Below are 23,190 nucleotides of genomic sequence, written 5' to 3'. Positions count from 1 at the left end.
GAAAAAGAGCCATAGTCACCTTGGGTACCTCACGATACACAAATAAATCTGGCAAATGATTTCTGGCACTGAGCGCAACTCCAGCAAAAGCTGGCAACAGCTTTACGTAATCCAGGCTGTCCTGGATACCCCAAGTTGTTTTACTGCTCCGTGTTGCCAGAAAAGGATGCCATTTTTCAAGCAGAATTCCTTTGCAGTTTCACCTCGTTATGTTCTCTTGATAACGTCAGCCAAACTTACTTCCTGGTGCTGAAGCTCAACAATTTTACCAGTAATTTCAAAGCCTAGCTGCTTAGCTTCCCCTCAGGTAGTGGGGAAAACACTGTTGTGTGTGTGGGATTTATTTTTTTTTTCATTTGGGCTGACTACTAACTAAGAAATGGCTGGAGGGAACACCACTTTCTCTACTTTATGCGTTAAAACTCTGAAGACACATGTTTACTAACACATATTGTACAGTGCCAGAAGTCGGAATTCCAACTTGGAAAGTCAACATGCAGCCCCAAGCTCGGGTCCAAGAAGGCTGCAGGGTATTTAAAAAATAGTGATAGTGCTGGATACAACCATATTTGAATCATTAAACCAGTGGCACTGAAGCAAATTAATAGAGAAAAATACATTATTACTGTATTTTTCTCTAAAGGCGAGAGATCTGCTAAGGAGAACTGGGACACTAAGGACTGAAGAGAGTTCCCAGGAGTACAGAGAGGTGTAGCATAAAGTGAAGCTTGAGCCAAACAAAGGGCACACATTTAGTTGTATGACAGATTAGAGAACAAGGAGGCAGAGAGGGATTTATACTGTTTGGTGAGGCAGAGAGACAGAGATGTGAAGGATGTTCATCAGGTTAGGGTGATTAAGAATTGAGATGGAAATGTAATGACAGGTGCAACAAGTGTGATAGGATGATGGAAGGAGTACTTTGAAATGTTGACAAATGAGGAAAATGGCAGAGAACAAAGAGCAGAAGAAGCTACCACTGTGGACCACGAAGTTGCAAGGATCAATAAGGGTTACGTAAGGAAGCCACTGGATAGAATGAAGAGTGGAAAGACACTTTGTCCTGATGATAAAACTGTGGAGGTATGGAAGCGTCTAGCAGAGACTGCAGCAGTTTTTGACTAGGCTGTTCTGTGAGATCTTAGAAAGCAGGAAGATGCCTAAGGAATGGAGGAGAAGTGTGCCGGGACCAACTTTCAAGAACAAGAGAGATATGGAGAGCAACTACAGAAGAATAGATTTGTTGAGGCATACAATTAAGTTATGGGAAAGATACGAGGAAGCTAGAATGAGGTCAGAAGTGAGCATATGTGAGCAGCATTATGGTTTCATGCCAAGAAAATGTACTACTGATGCAGTATTTGCTTTAAGAATTTCGCAAAAAAAAAAAAAAAGTACAGAGAAGGTCAAAGGGAGCTGCGTTGTGTTTTTGGAGATCTAGAGAAATCATATGACAGGATGCTAAAAGGGGGGCTGTGGTATTGTATGAGGAAGTTGTTGTGATACCAGCCAGGAAAGACAAAATCAGACTGTTTCTGATGTCGTAACAGACTGCAGGCATGAGGGGACTGACCCTCACAGCAGGAGGCCACCGCTATGAACCCAGACTCTCCCCCTTCATCTGTCTCTTGTCTATGGGCCCTTATGAGGACCAGGTCTACACTAGGAAAACAAGCCACCGGGGTCCGAATGCAGTTCGTAGACCCACGAATCTGGCCGCAGGGTAGAACTGAAGCTAAGTACAGCCTCCTACCATCAGCATTGGAACCTAAGCAGCCAACTGCCATGGAAACAGTCTGTTTGTAATCTTTCCTCAGCTTTTGCAGGAGAAAGCTGATCTGAAAGCCCCCCTCTGTAAGCTGTGCAGAGGCCCTCACTGCGGCCTCCACAGCCTGAGTGCACCACTGGAGCCTGTGTAGAACTCTTCCCAGGCCGGGATCCACGAGGACTGAGACCAGCTGCTTCCTGCCGAAGAACCAGCTTCACCCAGGAGTAAGTGATTCACTGCAACCGAATGCCCAAAAGTCGATCGAATGGACACAGAGGCAGAGGTTTGGCAGAGAAATGATAATGAAAGTCAGGATGGGATTAATCCTTTCAGATAGTTTACTTTGAATGTGTTTTACTATGTTTTCACTAAGCCACCCGTTAGCGACCTTTGAAACAAAGCTATGCTGATATGTCTTTGATATGTTTTACGGTTATAAAAAGCTTTATTTTCATAAGGGATTTGTACACCAATGGGACATTATTGTTTGTGTTTTCAGCTCCGCTCTTTGCAGCAAAATATAGCTTAAAAGTCTTTTTAAGTGAGTACTGAATTGCAGCTAGTATTAGCCGCTATTAGCTTCTCTAATACGCTAACACTCAAGTTAAACGTAACTTTAGGTTGTTTAGCTTTGTCATTTTTCGATAGTGCTACGAGAGTTAATAAAGCATTAATAGGGAACATTAATGTTGATTTATTGCTGTTTTGTATAACTTTAAGATTAACCCATCAAGCTTTTGTCCATTTATGGTCGATCGTCCGCTACAGCGCCCTCTAACTTCCTAAGATACCAATTTAAGTTTTAACTACTCCAGGAGATATAGTTAAATTAGTAAAAAATCAGGCGTCCTAGGGGTTATTGATTTTTACTTAGCAAACCATTCTTTAAAATGTTACTTCGTCAAATAATGTTTTATCTAACCTGGATTTGCATTGTGACTGGGTAGAACACATACCACAGGTTATTTTAAATTAGTTAAGCTAATTTAACCTCATTCCGTATTATTTAAGATGAACTTTTGGTCCTCTTAGATCATTCTGATGATGGTTTTCAACTATCTTTATTTGTCCTATTGATCTTTTGTATGTACAAAGTTCCTTAATTTCGTTCATCTTCATTTCGGTTAGTAGTTTAGTTAAGTTTCACTAGCCTAGTAGAGAGGATCTGTTGCCTAATATAGCATTAATTCAGATAAACAACATTCTCTAGTAGTGTTCCCTGGATGTGCATTTGTTTCTGTTAATACATTTTCATACTTGAAGAGAAGCAGTCACTCATTTATTCCATGTGTATGCAGAGTTTGCTGTAAAAAAGAATGCCTGTGTCCGAGTCCTACTTTCCTAATTGTCCTAATTCCAGCTGTGTGGACTGATATTCAGTGGACAATACCTAACAAACCGAAAGTTATTTACTAAATATTGAATAACTTGAAAGCATGCGTAATGGTTCATAACAGAGAAATATTTTAGATGGTGCAGGAACTGTATGAGAGCTGTAAAACAGTGATGAGGTGTGCTGTAGGTGTGCCAGAGGAGTTTGAGGTGGAAGTGAGACCGTATCAAGGGCTCTGAGCCCCTTCTTGTTTGCTGTGGTGATGGACAGGTTGACAGATGAGACAAGAATCTCCATGGATTATGACGTTGGCGGATTACATTGTGATCTATGGGGAGAGCAGAGCAGGAAAATCAAGAAATGGAAGTTTGCCCTGGAAAGGAGAGGAATAGAGGTTAGCTGTAGCAAGACTGACATGTGTGTGAATGGGAGGGACCCAAGTGGAGCTGTACGGTTACAGGAAGCAGAGGCAAAGAAGGTGGAGGATTTCAAGTACTTAAGGTCAACAGTCCACAGCAACAGAATGAAGAAACGTGTGCAAGCAGGTTGGAACAGGTGGGGGAAAAAGTGTCAGGTGTGAAACTATCAGTGAGAATGAAAGGAAAGGTGTCCAGGCTGGTGGTGAGGCCAGGGATGTTATCTGGTTTAGAGAGACTGATAAAGATACAGGAGTCAGAGCTGGAGGTAGCAGAGATGAAGATGTTGGGGTTCTCTTTGGGAGTGACAAATCTGGATGGGATCAGGAATGAGTACATCAGAGGGACAGCTCATGTTGGGTATTTTGGAGATAAAGCCAGTAGGCCAGACTGAGATGGTTTGGACATGTACAAAGGAGGGATAGTGAGTACATCTGTAGAAGGATGTTAAGTCTGGAGCCATCAGGCAGGAAGCCCAGAGGAAGACCAGAGAGGAGATTTATGGATGAAGTGAAAGGGGACATTAAGGTAGTTGATTTGAGAGAAGAACTCAACTCCCCCCTTTAAAAAAGTGTTCCTCTCCTCAGAGCTAGCCAGCCACTCTTGAATGAGCTCATCCAGTTTCTACTTGGGTTCTCTTCTTTACTGATCTAAGGCGTGATTTATGGGATGTCTGGGGAGGTTTTCATAACATCCCCCAACTTCATCTTGTTATCAAAGAAAAGGTTGGTTGGTATAACTGTTTAACTGGGTTCCTCACATGTTGACTGTCTGGCAGACAACAAGATGGCACTAAACATGTTACTTAAGTAAAAAAGTTACTTAGGTGATCTTTAAAAACCAACTGTGTTTCACTGGCAGAGTTTCTCCTCTAAAGTGTAGCTCGTGTTTCACCTTCATTTGCTGTGGGTGATTTGTTGCCACTGGTCAGCTGCTAAAATAGGGTCGAACGGACGCGTTTCAGCTGCGGAGCATGTTTCACCAGGATGGATCTTTCCCATTTTCTGTCCGGTTGATGAAACTATAAAAATCTAGCAACTCTAGAGAGAATGCAGCGCTTGCTTTGAAGTAGCAAAATGCATACAGGCTTACGTCAGCAGATCAAGTGTTTGATACTTTCGAACCGGACAGCTGCATGGAGTGAAACCTCCCACCAGTCAGCACAGGGGAGAACACGCCGTGATGCTGTCGCCATCTGTCGGTCATGCGAAAATCAACCCCCCCACCCCCACCCCCACACGTCTGAAGCGGCCATGTGAAAACCATGAATGATGCTACCAAACAGCATTGTGAGTTCATCATTCACTGGGAATCCTGTGTATAACCATCATGTGACTCTACCTTCAGCCCATTGATTGCCAATATAGTCTATTCAGAAGCTAATCCACTTGCTTGAATTCATGGGAGCTGTCAATGAGGCTCTCTGCATTAGAGCCTGGGCCCAATCAATCAAGCATGCCGGCGCCCGGCGCAGTAAATCAGCTCTCGCACGTATACGGAGGAGGCAGAGAGAGCAATGCATTCAGAGATGGGATGGGAAGCAGCTTATTGTAACATCGGGCTATAATCCCTTATTTAAAAAGGCATGTGTGATTAGATGCAGATGAATCAATCCTGCAGTGGTAAAATCACTTTTTAAAACGACTCGCAGTTTTGTTAAATGGGTATGCCTCAGGCCCCGGCGGCGACTGCTTTTTCACTCGGAACGCGACAGAAAAAGGGACGGGAGGGCGGGAACAAATGAGCGACAGGCTCCAGCTGCTGCTGTGTGGGATAATTGTCTGCTCACAATTTGATGACTCGGCCGTTCCCGAGTCTCCGAAGGGAAGGCTGCCAGTCGGCGCAAGCGTCCGTCTGGTGATGTATGAAAAGGCCTCAATCAATATGTGATATTAATTTTGCAAATGAATGTCAGAATGATGTAGTCCCGAGGTCAGCTGATATCGCGCACGGTAATGTGCTTCATGGCACCGGATCAGAAGCTGGCTCTGTCTTAGTGGGAGAAATCGGTCTTGGTCGGGTACAGTCTGAGTTATGGATGCGGAGAGACACAATGGATTACTCTTCAGAAAGCTGACAGTGCCATTAAAGCACTTCATAAAGTTAAACAGACAAACGTAATGGGGATTGATCAGCGCTGGTGTAAAACCAATTTCTAATTCTGCAATCTGTTAAACTGACAAAAATGTTTTATCATATTTTGATTTATCACTCCCAGCAAGTTCCATAAAAAAAAAGCAGATACACAGTGACCCGCAGAAGTATTCCCACCCGCAATTCACATTTTGTTTCATCGCAACGGAAAATTTCAGCGCGTTTTATTGGGATCTTATGTGAGCTACCGACACAAAGAAGCGCATGAATTAAATCCTCCTATCACATCAGAACACTCTGTGTGTTGAGAAAATCTCCCTGAACGCACCATCTGAATGGTGGAACCCGGAAGTAGCAGCACCATTTATTGTTCTTCCTCAGAAAGGACTCGGAAACTGGTTTTGATTAAACTAAATACTAAGCAATCCTGGAAGAAAAGCTGGCATAGACCAAAATTGTTGTTCAGAGATCTGTACCAATCTGACTGATCTGCAAGAAAAGAAGAATGGGCAAAATTATAAATCTCTAGATGTGCACAGCTGGTAGTGACAAATCTCAAAATACTTTAATCTGCATCTGCAGCTAAATATGGTTCTGCATAAAACTTAAGTTAGGGGGCTGAATGAAAGTGCACGCCACACTTTTCAGATTTCATCCTTGAAACGCATGCATTATTTTCCTCTCTTCACATGTTTGCACAGTTTTTTTTTTTTTTTTTGTTAGCCTGTCACACAAAATCCCAATACAATACAACATTAATTTGTGGTTGTAATGTGACAAAATGCAGATAATTTCCTAACAGTCCACCTGGGAACCCAAGAGGTCTGTGGTGACTCCTAATTTGTCTTAATTTTACTATATACACCTAGAAATATAGGTTAGTCAGTGCTGTAGAAGTTACCAAACCAACTGCTAGACGTAACTCTTTAGAAAATATTAATAATTGGGGTAAAGCTTTTGTGGTCAACTCTAGCAAGTATTTTAAAATTATAAATTTATACACTTAAATGTGTTCTTAAAATTCCTACTTACGTACAGAACACACACACACACACACACACACACACACACACACACACACACACACACACACAGAGAGAGAGAGAGAGAGAGAGAGAGAGAGAGAGAGATCACGTTTTCATAGCAATTATCAATAGGGTTGTAAATCTAACTCAATATAAAATGATTTCTCTCTCTCTCTTTTCTCTCTCACAATCATGAAGAAATACAACAATCTTTTGCTAAACAGCAGCCATGAAACAAGTTGATCACCGATTAATTGACCAATACCGTGAAACTTGATTAACCAATGACTACGATCCATTGATGACGTCATATTTGACAGATTCCGGATGTTTCAAATTAAATGAACTATCAAAAGGAAGAAGCGCAAGAAAACGGCATTTTATTCCAATGTACACGTTTTTTTTTTCACGCTCCTGCCACACAATGACAACAATTTTAACAGTTTCCCCATAATCCCTACTAAAAATTCGCCAAATGTTGTGAAAAGCAGCCCAAATTTGAACACCCACCCAAAAGCATTTTTTTTTTTTTACAGGCCAACGTGAATCGCGTCTCCCTCCGCCCCTTAGCGGAAGGTTACTGTAATCTCGGAGGAAGGCTCTTGTTTTACAGCTCGACTAGTTTAAAACTAACGTTTTAATATAGTTGCAGACATTTTTTTTATTGGTAATATAATTGTCACAATGAGTTTAGATTCTCTCTTTCAACAAATCCTCCTGACGGAACATCAGCTGACGGAACAGACACAGAAACTCAAAGACGGTATGAGGTCCTAGCTAGCTCGCTAGCTTGTCCGGCTAATGCTAATAACTCCACAGAAAACGATTATTTCCGACATTGGGTTTGTTTTTAACATTGTAGCTTATTTATTTTATTTATGTTTTACTCCAGTAAAAGTGGAAATTATCCGACAACAGGAGAGAATTAAGAGCGAGACTGAGAAATATAAGCAGACCACTGAGGAACTTGATAAAAAGGTAAAATTGTGACATTTGTTATTTATGTGCCCTTTTATGTTTTCTAAAATGTAATAATTTTTTAAAGGATTTAATGTAATTGGATTATGTTTGAATCATATCCTAGTGTTGGAAATGATGTTGCAAGAGTCAATATTATTTATTTTTTTGCTTCTTTTTTTAATTTAAAGTTTCAGAGCAGTTGGAATTTAACCGACGACTTCTCTGTGTTTTAAAGTGATCACAGGAAAAAAACAGCTTTATTTTTGGACAGTCTGCTGCTTATTCTCATTCAGAACCTTCATGGTTGGTTTCTTCGTGTAGATAAGCTTCTTTTAGGATTTTGCACCAGGAGAACTACCAAATGATATGTTTTCAGTAAAATCCAGAGGTAAATTTATCGCTTCAATCATCACCTTCCAGAATAATGTTACCTCTTATCGATGACTCAGCTAAAGGAAGTAGGGATATCTACACGGGAGATAGAGAGGTGCACGTCGACGCACTGATGAGCTGATTTGGCTTTTTATTTAAAACAGTCGATCCCCTGGCATTTGTTTAATCGGCCATCGATTGGGCGTGCTGCTCTGAAATCAATGGCTAATTTCCACCGGGTAACATTAGTGAGACCTTTCAGCACGTGTGAGGTATGATGTTTGAGGCAGACACTTTGACCCTGCCGAAATATTTCTAAGCCGTAAATGTTAAAGAAGACGGCTGCTCAGAAGGCCGTGTTTCCAGAGCTGAATTACAACAGGATGCAGAATGCACAGGGAAGGCATCATCAGCATACAGCATTGTCTGAATAAGAGAACCCAACAGGGATCCCTGTTTACTTTCTCCCGAGGATGGAATATAGAAAGCGTTTACGCCTTTCAAATACGCATGGTGTGTCTGCTCTGCTGAGTGTTTACAGCTCTCGCGGTGTGGCGCCTTACGGGGTTTCGAAAGCTGTAATTGCTTTGTTTGGAAAACTTAGATGCTGACTTTGCTCCCTGAAAGCGGTCTGTGCTTTTCCAGTGTCACACGGGGGCCCAAAAAGCGGCACGTCACCTTTGTATGAGATTTTGCTTGTTTTCCTTTGTGTAGGGATCGCAGTGCTGTGTACGGTGCATTTCAGAAGTGTCCATAACCCTTCAACCTCTCCATATTTTGTATACGTTCCAGCAGAAACAGGATTTTTTTAAAAATGCATTTATTAATCAGTCCAACCCAAGAGTCTACACCTCGGACGATCAGTTTTCAGGACATTTATCGCTGCTGTCTCTTCCAGCTTTTCACGGTTGGAGACTGACAATTTTACCCATTCCCTTATGCAAAGTTGCCTAAACTCAGTAAGATTGGATGGAGGGTGTCTTGCTGTCTTCCCAATTGAGTTTAGATCTGGACTTTGGTCCATTTTAACACGAATGTGCTTTGATCCAGCCTATTTTATTGCATTTTGGCCTTGTGTTTAGGGTCATTATGAGGATGGAAGGTGAAGCTCCTTCTTAGTCTTTGCAGCCTCTAACAAGTAGGGCTGGGCTATAAATCGATTTAATAGATTTATTTGAATTTACAATTTTTTTAAGATTACATTTTTGGAAAATCTGGATTTTATTTTGCCAATGCACTCATTGGGCTTCCATGATACATCTGTTTATCAAAATATATTGTGAAAATATTGTAAAGAAGTAACTTATTTTTTTTTACCACAATACGAGGCACTTAATGTACTCATTAACTTTTTTTTAAGTTCTTTTTTTTTTAAGTTTCTGTTCTTAGCTGATTGTGTGTGTAATGCCACTAGCAGCACACATTGTGTTATATCTTCATTGTTTACAACGGCATCTTGTTTTACAAGCATGTTTCACAGCTTGTATTTAAGTTAGTTGCACTTTAAATTCAGGTCAAACGTCCAGACAAAATGCTTGACATAAAAGCAAGTTTTTACCATACGGTAATTTCTTTCATTTCTTTTCGTGAAATGAAAAGGAGGAAAAAAAATCAGATAACTTTTTTTTAACCCATATCGGCCAGCAGTGCTAACAGGTCTTTATCCAGGATTGCCCTTTGTTCCCCTCCTTCCATGTTCCCATCACCTCTGACCAGCTTCCCTGTCCAGCTAAAGGAAATGTTCCCCTCAGCGTGATGCTGTTATTAACGCGATTCAGGTTGGAAATGATGCGTTTGCTGCCTCCTCTAGCTGACTGGTTATAAATAAGACTTCTTATATAGCTTCTTTGTAAAAATTTTCTTTTTATCTGACCCCATTTCCATAAAAGCAAAATGTTTGGAAACGACCAATACCTTGGCACTTTTTGAGTTGTGTCACATGCTTTATTTTTGGTTGATGGACTGATTACTCCTTGAGATGTTCAAAGCCCAGGATATTGTTTTATGATCTACACCTGATTTAAGACTACCCACGGCTGTTACGAACGGGAATCGGACCCCAATGATAACCCGAAACAGGTCAGTGGCGTTTTGAAACGTGTTTAATTAAAGAGAGGAGGAGTGCGGCTTCTGGGGCGCGTAGCATGCGCTAACCGTCTGGCAGCCCTCTGGAGGGAAGGGAACAGGTTAGTGATCAGCGGAGTCTGACGTGATGGTTTAGAAAGGCTGAATCACTAACCTGAACGAGCGCTGGCTGAGAGACGGCTCCGGGGTTAACTGCCGCTGGCAGGCAGAGTCCGAATGGGGCAATCCAGAGGAGCGTGAATCCAGGGGCAGTCCAGGTCCGTTCACAGAGAATCCAGAATCCAGCGGCAGTACTGACAGGGGTGTCCAAGATCAGGTTCCGGTTTGGTCCAGGTTCGGTGCACGGGGAAACAGTCCAGGGGGAAACGGGTTACGATCAGGCTGGGTCAGACGGGGCTTCGGCAAACTCAGGAGTCAGAAGGCGGATCAGGTCGGTAACGAGCAGACAGACAGACAGGTTCTCAGTATAGACGCTGGAAAGTTCTCAGTGGTTGGCACGAGACGATCTGGCACTGGAGACTGATAAGGACGGGCCTTTTATGCAGCTGGAGACAGGTGGAGCCAGTGAAGGTTGATTGCGCAGAGGTGGAGAATGAGCAGGTGTGATGGTAGAGAGCAGGGTCAGCTCCAGTGCCAGAATCATCACAACGGCTTTCTCTTTAACCACGATGGTGTTTGTTCTCCGTTGAGGCCTTCACTGAACAGCTGTTTTTAGACCAAGATTCAATTACAGGAAAGGGAGGCTCTATTTTGTGGTCACCAGACATCTAGAGGCACTTGGTTCCCCTGATTTTAGCTAGGAGCCTCAGAAGAAATCAGGGTAAATGCAAAGCAGTAATTATATCCCACTTCATGTTCGTCTATCACATAAAATCCCAATAAAAATAGTAGTTTACAGTTGTTACCCAACAGAAAGTGTACAGTTTAAAGGGCAATACTTTAACTGCATTGTTCTTCAAGATCAGACAAAAAGAATTCATTTGCCATTTATTAGTGCTGCTCACACGCATGTCTGCGGCGTTTGGTGTTTAGTATTACGGTCCTTACAGCTCTCCGCTTCATCTTCGTCTGGGAGGATGAACATATCTGTCATATCTGTGATGGATGTGAACACACGTCCGTCAGATTCTCCACCCTGACTTTGCAATCATCTGCTTGTGCTCCAGGGTCAGCAGTTGTCTGCGATGACTCTGCAGTGTGATTTGATGAGGAAATGTGAGGACCAGATGTTGAAGCAAATTGAGGAGCGGCTCCGTCAGCAGAACCACCTCAGGGATCATCTGGTGGGTTGAAGCCTGTCTAAACATCTCTGCTCCCACGGATTACCTCTGATGTGATCATGTTGCCGATGTTCGCGCTGCTCGTTCTGCTTCCAGTACATGTTGGTTTAAATGCTTGAACATGTTTAACATTGTTGCCTTTTACATATGATCAGATGGTCAGATCGCCAATTGGTATTGTAATACAAATCAAATGAGCCAGAACAGCAGCTACAACTACATCTATCCTGATCGGTCTTCTTGTCTGTAGATGCCTCCAAATGCTATTCCTAGGAATTCCAGTTTAAAAGGATAGGGAGTTACTTCCGAGCCTAATACAAAGGATAAAGTATACTATATCCTGTTAAAATGACATAAAAAAATAAACAAGCTATATTATTTTAGAGCAAGAAATCACTTTTATTATGACACATATCCTGTATTATTCAACTGAAAAACAGCCAAGTCAGTTGGAGGTAAGGATGGGTACCGAACTCGGTACTTTTGTAGGCACTGACAGAATCCCGTCAGTACTACCGAGTACCGATTCACGTAAAATCAGACGGTACCATGTTTCGCTAGCTAAACGCATCACTGTGACATGGAGTGGAAGAGTGGGTGGTTTTTCATGCCAAACTTGAACACAGAGAGTAATGACGTCAGTAGCCTCTGGTCCAGTACACAAAGCAAGCGTGGCTAATGGGAAGTCTGGCTCCACTTTCTAAAATGCGCCGCAGATTAAGTTTGCTGCAAAATTTGTGAGGCGAACTGCAAGGCAAGCTGCGGGAATATTTCTAATCTGAGGAAGCACTCGGTCACTGCTGCCAATTTAGCAAATTTCTCGCTATATATAGCAACTTTTCAGACCCATCCAGCGACCTTTTTTTCAGAAAAGCGGCTAACGATAAATATAGCGACTTTCTTCTGTTATTGGTGACTTCCCATGAAAAGTTACAATCATTCTGGAGTTATTGAGCTTCTTCCCAACCTCTCCAACCGTTGTCTCACAGGCCGCTGCTGCTGCTTCATCATGAAACTCGTCTGTAGTCAGAGCAAAGAGAGCAGAGAGGCGAGACTCTGCTTTCTTTGCAAATGTATCCTGTTCCTGATTTACAAAGCTGGATAAAATATAATGTTTTTAACATATATATTTTTTTCTTCTCTGAAACTGTTGAACTAAAACAATTGCCTGAACTGTATTCACACACAGCTTCAGTCCCTTATTTACCTCGTTCACACTCTGCCTCTGATAACTGTTGTTTTAGTAAAAAAAAATGTTGTATGTGCTGTGGATTCAGGCAATGTAGTAAAAGTCATAAATTATTTAAGAAGATTTCCAGATCCAAGCAAGTTTTTATGTTGAGAAATAAATATGTTAAATTGAAAAGTTTTGAGATTTTATTAATTAATATTTACTACATAAACACTCAAAAGTACCGAAAATAGGAACCGTTAAGTACCAGTATCGATTCCCTGGTACTGGGTGTCGGTAACGTATCGGTTCAAATGTGAAAGGTATCCATCCCTAATTAGAGGGAAATGTAAAAACGTGGTAAAAAGTCAATAACCTGATTGCAGATGCATGCACACAAAATGAAAACCATCTTTTGATTCAATCCCAGCATTCACTTTTCTTGGGTAGACAGACACTTGCCATCAAGCCTAGCAAATCTGATAAACACCGAGATCTAACAGGACATGTGGACAGAAGTCCATTATTACAAAGCAGTAAAAATATCATTAGTAACTTTCACTGTCGCTGCTTCTGTGATATGATGAGCTCTGAAACAGGACTTAATGTCTTCCAACAAGTTATTCACATGTAAATATTCATGCAGGCTTTGTGTAATTATTGAAGGATAATATCACAGAAAATATTGGAAAAGTTTAACACTGTTGAATCTTTTAGATTTCGTTCTTAATCTTTGCTTCCCAAGCAGCTGTGGGTTTTGTTATTGCTGGGAGAAGTTCACACGGTCGTTCTTTTCTCGCCAGGCCAAGATAAAGCAGCAGTCTAAAGAAGAAGAGCAACAGTTCCTTGAGGAGATGATGAGGTTCAATAGCGACTTCAGCCTTCCAGACAACAGAGCAGCTGTGTTTGAGAGCCAAACACACGCTGAGATCTTGGCCCTCCAGAGGGACGTGGAAGCTTTACACAAAGGTCCTTAAATGTATTTGGCCCTGAATTTATTTTGACTTTACGAGGCAGATGTGGCCAAACTGCTGATCTTCAACTTGTTTATTGTGTGTTGTAGAACCTTAGGATATGTCTCAAGCCTAACTTTGTCTCTGTCTGGCTTTAGAGATGGACGAGATGAAACGCAGCAACATCCACATGAGCTCCACACTGGAGGAAAAGAGGCAACTGCTGCTGGACCTCCAAGACCTGGAGAACATACAGAAAGGTTGACCCAACAAGCGCTCATCAGTTAGCATTCTCTAACCTGTTGCTACGTCCAGCTTACACAATTTATTTAAATACATGTTTATCTCTGACTTCATGACCGAGTGGAAAAAGGAGCTCCCCTGTGGTGTGGATAGACAATTTAATGACAAAGGATACTTTTTTTAATTCTACTCACAGTAAAGGTAAATGATACACAGAACACTAAAGTGACCAAAAAGCAGTTTGAGGCATTTGTTTACAGAAAAAAAATGGCTAATTTTAAAGAGTTTCTTCCTCGTCTGACATCATGAAGAGTCTTTAAAATGTCTGTTTTGTTGTCACACTGGCTTTGTACCAAAGCATTCATTGAACCATGAGATTTTACATGTTTAGTTGCCTCAGAACCTGGAATTAAAATGGATTGGTACCTCCTGAGGAGGCTGAGGTCTTTTGGAGTGCAGGGGCGCTCCTGAAGACCTTCTTTGACTCTGTGGTGTCATCAGCCCTCTTTATGATTGGTCTGTTGGAGCAGCAGCTTACATGTAGCTGAGATGAAGTGGCTGGATAAACTGATCAGGAGGGCCAGCTCTGTTCTGCTATGCCCCCTGGACTCAGTGCAGGTGGTGGGAGACACAAGGACTGTAAGAAAAATAATAATAATTGACGAACGATGTCTCCCACCCATGGAGCTGATGCAGAGGTGGAGATCTTTCAGTGACAGACTGCTGCATCCCAGGAGGTCAAAGGAGCGCTTCTGCAGGTCCTTCCTCCCAGCTACTGTTAGGCTTTATGATCTCTGCTGCTCCCATCAAACTCAATAACTGTTTACATAACACTGATGGTTGCACGGGTTCTGATCTGATCAGGAATCATTGGCACTGCTTCTCAGACACTAAGGCACACTTCCACACCTCTTAGCTTCTTTGACAAGCTGCTGTACCATCATGCAAATTGCATACTAACTCACGTTGTTCTGTAAATAGGCAATTATTTTTTTCCACAGCTTAACCTTGAATATTGGATCTTTTTTACCTGATTATGCCATGTTATAAATTATTGTGCAATATTTACTATTAATTTGGCGTTTCTGATAAAGTTCATCCTCTCCTGCTTTTTCTTATCTTAGATGGATGAATATAAGGCAATCCTGGCAAAAAAAAAAAAACCTGTTGGCTGCAAAAACACCTAAGTTTGGGGTGGAGGGTGGCTCTTCCAGCAGGACAAAGCCAGAGCTGTAAAAGTCCAATCCAAACTGCTGTTTCATGTGTAGCATAGAGCTGAATTATATTTAAAGAAAGCATATCAATAAAATGGAAATCATATTGATTGATATTGATAAAAAACCCAAACTATATATGTGCAGCCCGGGTCGTTTTATGCTGTGGCTTAATCACCTATTTTTAGATAAAGAACACACAAACGCTGAATTCAAACCCTTTACTCAACCAACCTTTTTACAACTGCAACTTTTAAAACTGGTAGACAGACCTCAAAACACTTGGAGCTGGAAAAGGGACCTCTACAAAATATTGACTTTCAATCACTTTGAGTCGCCTTGTTACAGAACAGTGTTATTTAAATAAACTTGCCTTGCCTTGACCCACAAAAGCTGGATCCATATGCCTGCCACCATGTTCCAATTTCTATTTGAGCCAGCTGCTTACATTGAAGTTAGTGGTTGTTGACTGTAATACACGGACAGGTTTGCGTTTGTGGACACTTAACCACACACAAGGCCTTACAGGGAGAGGGTCTTAGCTAAATGGGCAACGACGTCGCTCTTCTTTCAGGGAAGTCGTTAAGAATCGGATGTGTTTTTTTTGTTTTTTTATTATTCTGACAGCAGACTTGGATCAGCAGATGCAGGAGGCTCAAGCAACGACGGCATCTCTGAGAGCGGAGAGCCAGGATGTCAGTCAGAAGCACCTCACTGACAGCACCTGTCTGAGGTGAGTGGTTGATGCAGCGGCTGCTTGTAAAAGCAACACCAGCCGATTGATGACGACTCGTATTGTGTCAGGCTATTTCTTTGTTTGAGGGGGGGGAACTGCAGCTTCTCAGTCGGCCAGGACCAAAGACCTGAGAGGCTTAGGGAGAGTTGTCCCCCCCCGCTGAGTAACCGTGATGGGTAATTAGTTAAAGATTCAATATGCTTTGAAAGCTGACGTGGTTCACACAAAAGCACCACCGCTCTCCTCTTCTCAGCAGGATTCATTTTTGTCCAACAGATGGAAATCTATCTCAGTGGGAGCAAGAGTGGCCGCTGTCACTGCGGCGGTTTAAAAAGGCACTCAGGGAAACGGCCGCGGCAAGAAACACAATGCGGCCCAGCGGCCTCCACGCCTAATATGTGAAAGGTGTCATTTAAAAACGTCAGATTGGACTCCCGCTGGGAGAGCTGCTGAATGAAGCAGTCGGGCTTGGCTGTCGTACGTCTGTGGCCTCCTCTTTATCTGCCTGGCTGGTGTCAAGGCGCTGGAAAGTGTAAATAACAGCATTAGGGGCATTTGGCTTAATTAAGGCTTTGATCTGCATCGGTGATGTGTTTCAATTAGTCAACAAGCGGAGGGAAAGCAGAATGCGAGAGTGATGTGATTGATGCGGGCAGCTTTTTAAAAGGAAAATGTACGAGCTAAGCCTCAACGCTGAAATGGAAAAGAAATACAGTTTGGCTTCAGCGGACCGCCGCGTCAGCTGTTAACCCGACGAAAACTTTTTAAAAGACAAGGGAAATGTTAAGAAAGAAACTAACAGACATAATGAATGTCTTTAAAACCTTTAAAGCATAGACCATGGGTCTGTGGTGCGACAGGTTTCCGTCAATCGGCATATGAGAGCAAAAAATGGATCCACTTGGTTCCGTTTAGCTTTTAAACTAAAGCTGCGTTCAACCAATGAAACCTCACAAAGCTGGGACATTAGCCAATCAGAAAGAGACTAAGCCTTTTTTGCTTATTTACGATATTAACAGAAGTACGTACTGTGCATGCGCAGCAGGAGTTAAAACAAGGAAGTACCCAACGGCTATTAGCATCTCCCAGTGAAACAACGGTGCTGTGGAAAAAAGCGCAAAGAAATTATGATTCCAAGAAGGAAAAGCCTGGAATGTCTCTGGGAATACGGTATGAACGTTGGTGTTCACTGAAGCATACGCTAAACCTGCCAGTTGCCCACAATGGAAGGATTTAGCTAAAAAAAATATTCAACTGGGATTTGACACGGGTGGTGAGGACAGCACAGGGGATTGTGGGATGTCGTCTACAACATCTGGACACGGTTGATGCTGGACGAGTCCAGGGAGGGGCCAGATGCCACAGATCCCACCCACCTGAGCAATGCACTGCTTCATGCACTTCCATCAGGTCAACATTTTGAAAACAAAACAAAAACAGCTTCTTTCCTAAAGCCGTGATGGCTCTCGCCTCCTGCTGAGAGGTTTGTGGTCTGTTCCTTGTTACAGTGACAGTAATAGTAAAGCCTTTATTACACATTCTTCATTTCTCAGGGACATTCCCTGAGAAATTAACTGATTGCTCAGTTCTGTAAACGAGTTTAAGATTACTGCACAGTATTTACGAGCGTTGAGGGATTAATTCATACAACAGTAATTCATACCGCTCCCAAAGGGACTGTTATTGGACTTTTTGGATACGCGTCTTATCAGACCCTAAAGAATATTAATATGCACGCATTAAACTGCTCAGAATGTGTGGATATAGTATGCCTTGTTGTGCCTGCGTGTTATTTGATATTTGTGTGCATCCTGAGCCGGAGTCTGTCTTAAAAAATATTTCACCATGGTAACAGTAAAGATTCTTAATTCTTGATGTGTTAGACCGGCCCAATAAAAAGCCCAGACCCAAAGCCATTTGAGAATCTGTGGCAAGACGGGAGAATTGATGTATTCAGTCCAAAGTCCCATCAGTCCCATCTCTTCCAGCAGGTTCTTGTGGGGTCTTCAAAACTCCAGCAACTACAGAATTGTTTCAGCTCTGCAAATATTTGTATTTCCAGAGTTTATTCCCTATTCCATAGTCTAAATGTTAGTGTTTTTTTTCTTTCTCATAATCTTTGTGCCATTCCTTCCTTTTGTCCTTCTGTCCCTTCTCTTCCTGTCTTTTCTTCCTTTCTTTCCTCTTTGTGACCTCCCTCTAATTCTAATTCCTTGCGTATGTCCTTGATCTAATTCCTTTCCCAAGTCTGTCTTTCCTTTCCTCTCCTCTTTGTGACACTCCTTCTTGTCTTTTCCTCTTTGGGTCCTCATCTTTTTTCTGTGTACTCTGCTTTTCCTTTTTCTGTTCTCGGTTCCTGCCTTCCTTGTCTACTTTTTGCCCTCCCTCCTGTCCTGCCTTTTTTGCTTCTTGCTTCTTCCTTCCTTCCTTCCTTCCTTCCTTCCTTCCTTCCTTCCTTCCTTCCTTCCTTCCTTCCTTCCTTCCTTCCTTCCTTCCTTCCTTCCTTCCTTCCTTCCTTCCTTCCTTCCTCCCTCCCTCCCTTCCTTCCATCCTCCATTCCTTCTCTCCTTGAATCCTAACTCCATTCCTTCTGTCCTTCCTTCCTTGCTTGTTTCTTTCCTTCCCATCTTGTCTGTCCTTCCAGTTTCTGCTCTAGAACCATCTGTGAGGAGTTCCTGCTCATCTTCAAAGGAACATGAACGACGGAGAACTCTGAAAAGTCTGGTAGTTTTTCATGCACACTCAGACAACTCGTTTCGTTCCCTTCAGCGCCGTACAGTGGAGCGTCATGAAGCTTTCGATCAGTTCGCTCTCTTGTTGGGCGCCTTGTCTTTCTAAGTCAGAGCAGCCTGCCTCTCTTAGCGCTGCCGTAAATCCTGCATGTGTGCAGCACGTCCTCCCCATCCATCAGCCTCATTAAACATCCTCGGCCCATCGTTACCGGAGGCCCTATTAGCCCCAGGAAGCGCGGAGGATGGGCCCCCGGTAGGGGAGGGGCCTCCTCACAGCCGTTCCTGTGATCATGCATCCTGAAGCGAGACCATCAATCCTGCCCGCGGCCGGTGGCGCGTGTCTTTAAAACACGTATATAACCCTCTGCTTATTGATCGCGGGAAATTGAGTGCGTGTCAATTTGAGCGAGTGCCGCAGTCGTTTAAAAAGTGTTCAGTGTGCAGAACGGGATCAGATCTCCCCCCCCCGTCACACGGCGGAGGCATGCCGTCCAGGACGCGTGAGGCCGACCGTTTGAGCTCCGTTTACTGAAATGCTGCAGTTAAAATACATGAGAAGGCTCCTCCAGACCGCAGGAATCTAATAAAAAGCCGGCAGAAGGAGCCGGCGTCAATAACACGGGTGTGTTTTGATGAAACACCGCGGTGCTGCGTGAAAGCGCGGCGCCTTCACCTTAAAGAATCTGATTTCTAAGTTCCACTGAGACGTATAAAGTTTTAAACAGCATTGTAGGTTTTCACACCGCCAGAGATGCAATCTAGGTCTGGCTGCTTTATTGTTTCATTAACTTCCAATAAAAGTAGGAGGAGGAGGCGGCTGGCGTTCATCTCGCCAGCAGCTCGCCGCCGTTCCCTCTCCGCACCTGCAGGACGCTCCGGAGCGCTGCGGCTCCACGCCGGACGCTTTCTCTGGAGACTGAGGGATGTGAGAGAAGGGCGGTTTTATCTGTGTGAAGCATTCTCTGGTCAGCCACAGGAGGAGGCTGCTCTTAAAGGGCAGAACTTAATAATTGTTAATTTAGGAGCAGAGCGGCGAGGCGTCACAACGTGCCGATGTTGTTTCAGCCAGACTTTTATCCGCCAAATCAGTTTGTGGCGTTCGCTTAACTTATTCAAGCTGTTCTTTTTGAACAGAGTTGTGTTTTAACCAAAATCAGGTCCAGTTTTAGTTTTGTTTTAAAGCAAGAATTCGGCACAGATTTAAAATCCTGTATTTTCCATTCTCCCCAACGGGTTCCAACCTCAAACTTCAGTAAATCTGACTCGGGTTTTCTGTGATGGAACGACACCTTGACTGTGAAGTAAAAACCAAATTGTACGTTTCTTTACATATGGGTAATGTGCTTTTGCAGATAAAGTCCAAAAAGTGGTCCTAAGACCAAATGCTTTGGTGTAAAGCATGCTGGAGGTGACTCCGGCCCGGTCTCTAGTGTTTTGCTGCCTCTAACGACGGCTCTCCGTTCAGCTCGGACCAGCTTCCCCGTCCCGGCTGTCAAACAGGATCTTGATGGTTTATCCGGTGGGATGTAAAAGTCTACACGCCCCTGGTCCAGTGCTAGGTCTCTGTGGTGTGGAAAGAATGACACGGATAAAGTTCTTTCAGACCCGTTTGCCTTAAATGCCTGTATGGCTCAGCGGAGAAGCAAAGCAGATAAAATGCAGCAGTTGTTGAGGAGTAATGAATGAGCTCGGTTTGGTTCTGGAGGAAGGCCAGATGTCTTCCACTGCACCAGAACCTTCTCCTGTGTAGTGCTGAGTCTGAAAAGGTGCTGCAGAATCCCACGTCCAAACACGGCTCAAAAACGTAGAACGCTGGGGAAAGGTTCTGGATTTTTTTGGTTCCTGGTTTCAGAAACCAGAAACTCAGACATCATATAGATTCCTTCCACACAGAGTGAAATATTTCTAGTAATTTTGAAGATGGTGGCTTACAGATGATGGAGACCCAGAATTCAGCGTCTTAGAGAATCAGACTTTTAAATAATCTTTTTTAGCAGGCTTCTGAAAATTGTTCATTTTTATGAAGTCAGGACTTGGTCAGGGCTGCCTTTCCATGCATTACTGCATCAATGCAGCGTAGCATGGAGGCCATTAGCCTGTGGTTCTGCTGAGGTGTTCAGCAAGCCCAGGTTGCTTTGATAGTGATCTTCAGGTCCTTTGCATTGTTGGTCCTGGTTTCTCTGGACAATAGGCCATAGACTCTCTGTGGCTTTAGGCCAGACCCGTTTTCTGGCCCATCAAGCACTGTGCCACCATGGTCACTGGAACAGGTTTTGGTCCCCTTGGCAGTGCTGACCTGTACCAAGTCCTGCTAGAAAATGAAATCAGCAGCTCCATACAGCTTGTCTGCTGAAGGAGGCATGAAGCTCTAAAATGGACTCCAGAAAACCAGTGGAAACCCAACCATCACTGACAGGAAATCAAGGTCCCAGGGTCTGGAGAACGGCTCCAAAGAGTAGCCAGACTGATCTGCGAGTGAAACCTTGAAAGCTCGCGAGATCAGGATGGTCTCACGAGGCTAGCGGTCCAGTTCCTTCTGAGGATGTGACGTTTGCAGCCCATGTGTCGGGTTCGTCTGTGCGTAGCTGGTTCTGATGCCTTTACACCAGCCTGAGTCTGTTTAAAAATCAACTCAAGATCATCCCTGGTGCTGGTCCACCTTTTCCTACCTGGCTGTTTCCTTCCACTCAACGTTTTTGACCCAGCTGCATGAAATGCTTACATAAAGACCTGAACTGAAAGTATTCATTAGCTGTAAGCCTCAATCATCACAACTACAAGACGCACATGCTTGAAACATTTCACTCCCCATGTAATGAATCTTTAAACAGTGATTTTCATTTACTGACATGAGGGACACAAAATATAGAAGTTTTTCACTATAATTTAAATCCCTTTTCTTTCATTTTCTTTTTCTCTATCTGGTCTGGACAGGCATTCAGAATTCAAGCCCACATGGTCTTCAGCGTGTTCAGAACGCAGCGGTCCGTCTGTTAACTAACGCCTCCTGACATGCGCACGTCCTTACATTCCTTACGCTGCCGTCCGGTCCGTCGTAGGATTGATTTTAAACTCTGACTGTTCTTAAATGCCCTAATGGCCTCACACCTCTTTATCGGAGGTGTGGCGGGTCCATGAGCTCATCCTGTCGGCTTTTATCGGATGTTCCGAGGACTGGGCTCTGGATTCCTGCTCCCATCGGGCGCGTCCTCCAAGCTGCCACCCTGGACAAAGGATTTGCAGCTGGAGGTGATCAGCCGGGACTGAAATGCAGATCCAGCTCCAGAACCTGAACAATTTGGACCCCCCGGCTTATGGCAACCCAAATGTGCCACAGTTCAATAAGTTTAAAAGTCCCAAAATTGATATGCATACATGAGGAGATTTCAATAAAACTGGAGATGCGTGTGTCAATAAGAAAATTGTGCACTGCATTTGTGCATTGCATGCGAGTTCAAACATTTTGGCTACCAGTCACTGCAGGTAGCCGACGTGAACAGAAGGCTCACAGGCGTTGGTTTTAAGGCTTTAAAAGCCTTAATATACATGCCGTACGATGATCACTGCCATGTTTAACTGCTCTAATACGCACTTTAGAGGCTTGAACGGTGGCAGAACAATCACGACTTCACCCAAAGACGAAATGTGGTCGTAAACCTCCGTTCACTCTTCACAACTTCCCAAAAGAAAAGAAAGACCCAGACGGAGGTAAAAGCTGGATTAAAGGTGTACGTTTTCTGCACACCGGCCGAGGAAGCCGTCAGGCTCAGGGCGGCCGCCCTGTAGGCAACAGCCGACAGAGGAGGAGAGCAGAGAGACAGAACACGGAATCAGCCCGACAGAGATGTTACTTTACTCCGTCGCTTTTAACATCATTCAAACATGTCCAGGAATAACGGAGAAAAGCTGATATAGTAGACGAACGCTCCGTGTCTAAATTAGCGGCACCATACGCCGTCATATCGCTTCACTCACATTAGTGTGGATGAAACAACACGCCATTCAGGGGAACTGGGTTTTGTTGGCAGTGCTTGAAGTAACGTATTACAAAAGGTAGCAGATTACAAAACTACAGCAAATTGCTTTAAAAACTATAATAGAATTCTCTTTATCATCGCGCTGTGCTGTGCTAAAGCATTTTATCATGGTCTGGTGGGACGTGCTGCCAGCACATATCCCTGTGCCCTGGGCCAGCTCGAGACCGTTTCAGAGGTGCTTTGGGTCGCCCCAGATATTAAAACAGTAACATGAATGTTTTTAAGTTGATGCACAGCTCCTCTTTAAGGGTCTTCTCTCTGTCCTATCAGCCTGAGGAAGGAGCTGGAGACGCTGAAGGACGGAGACCTGGAAGAACAGCGACAGGCCCTCCGCTCAGAGGTGCACTTCCTGCAGTCGGTGGGTATCTGTATTATAAAGCAGGATTTGATTTTAGACCAATGAGTGGTTTGGTACGCCAGTCCTCCGTGTTATTGGAATGAGACATCATGCGTTCAGCTCAACAAGGCAGAAGATCATTGCTCTTTACATCATTACAGGATAAGGTGCAAAACCATGAAGCAGCATTCTAGCACTCCAGATTTCTTTTTTTTAATGACATTTTTATTTCTTTTATTTTTTTGGCAGAAGCTGAAGAGCAGCCAGGACAGTGACCAGCGTTAGGATTGGATCACTGACTCGACATGTTTACTTTTTGACCTTCGTGTTTTCAGGCTAACCATTGCTGTTACGCCATAATGATACTTAGTTGTGCTTCGATGTTTCATTAAAGATGAACTTGAACCATCCAACCAACCAAAAAAAAAGGAAAA

The 23,190-nt window shown here is 43.4% G+C and overlaps 1 protein-coding gene across 2 annotated transcripts; it reads left to right on the top strand.

Annotated features, from left to right (window-relative positions):
- Window positions 1–7,245: 7,245 nt before the first annotated feature.
- On the top strand, window positions 7,246–23,190 carry ccdc172 (coiled-coil domain containing 172). Of its 2 annotated transcripts, none has more exons than XM_012872784.3 (8): window positions 7,246–7,399; window positions 7,529–7,614; window positions 11,220–11,336; window positions 13,308–13,473; window positions 13,616–13,717; window positions 15,545–15,647; window positions 22,690–22,777; window positions 23,006–23,190. In XM_012872784.3, exons 1-8 carry the CDS (start codon window positions 7,321–7,323, stop codon window positions 23,039–23,041), a joined length of 777 nt encoding a protein of 258 aa, XP_012728238.1. In that variant the 5' UTR covers window positions 7,246–7,320; the 3' UTR covers window positions 23,042–23,190. The 2 variants fall into 2 exon arrangements, with proteins under 2 accessions (XP_012728238.1, XP_021177304.1); XM_021321629.2 differs by having other exon boundaries at window positions 7,247–7,399; window positions 15,542–15,647.

This window comes from Fundulus heteroclitus, chromosome 22 (assembly GCF_011125445.2).
Source record: "Fundulus heteroclitus isolate FHET01 chromosome 22, MU-UCD_Fhet_4.1, whole genome shotgun sequence".
NCBI lineage: Eukaryota > Metazoa > Chordata > Actinopteri > Cyprinodontiformes > Fundulidae > Fundulus > Fundulus heteroclitus.
The sequence above is the reverse complement of the archived record's forward strand: the minus strand, read 5'-3'. Positions and strand labels throughout refer to the sequence as shown.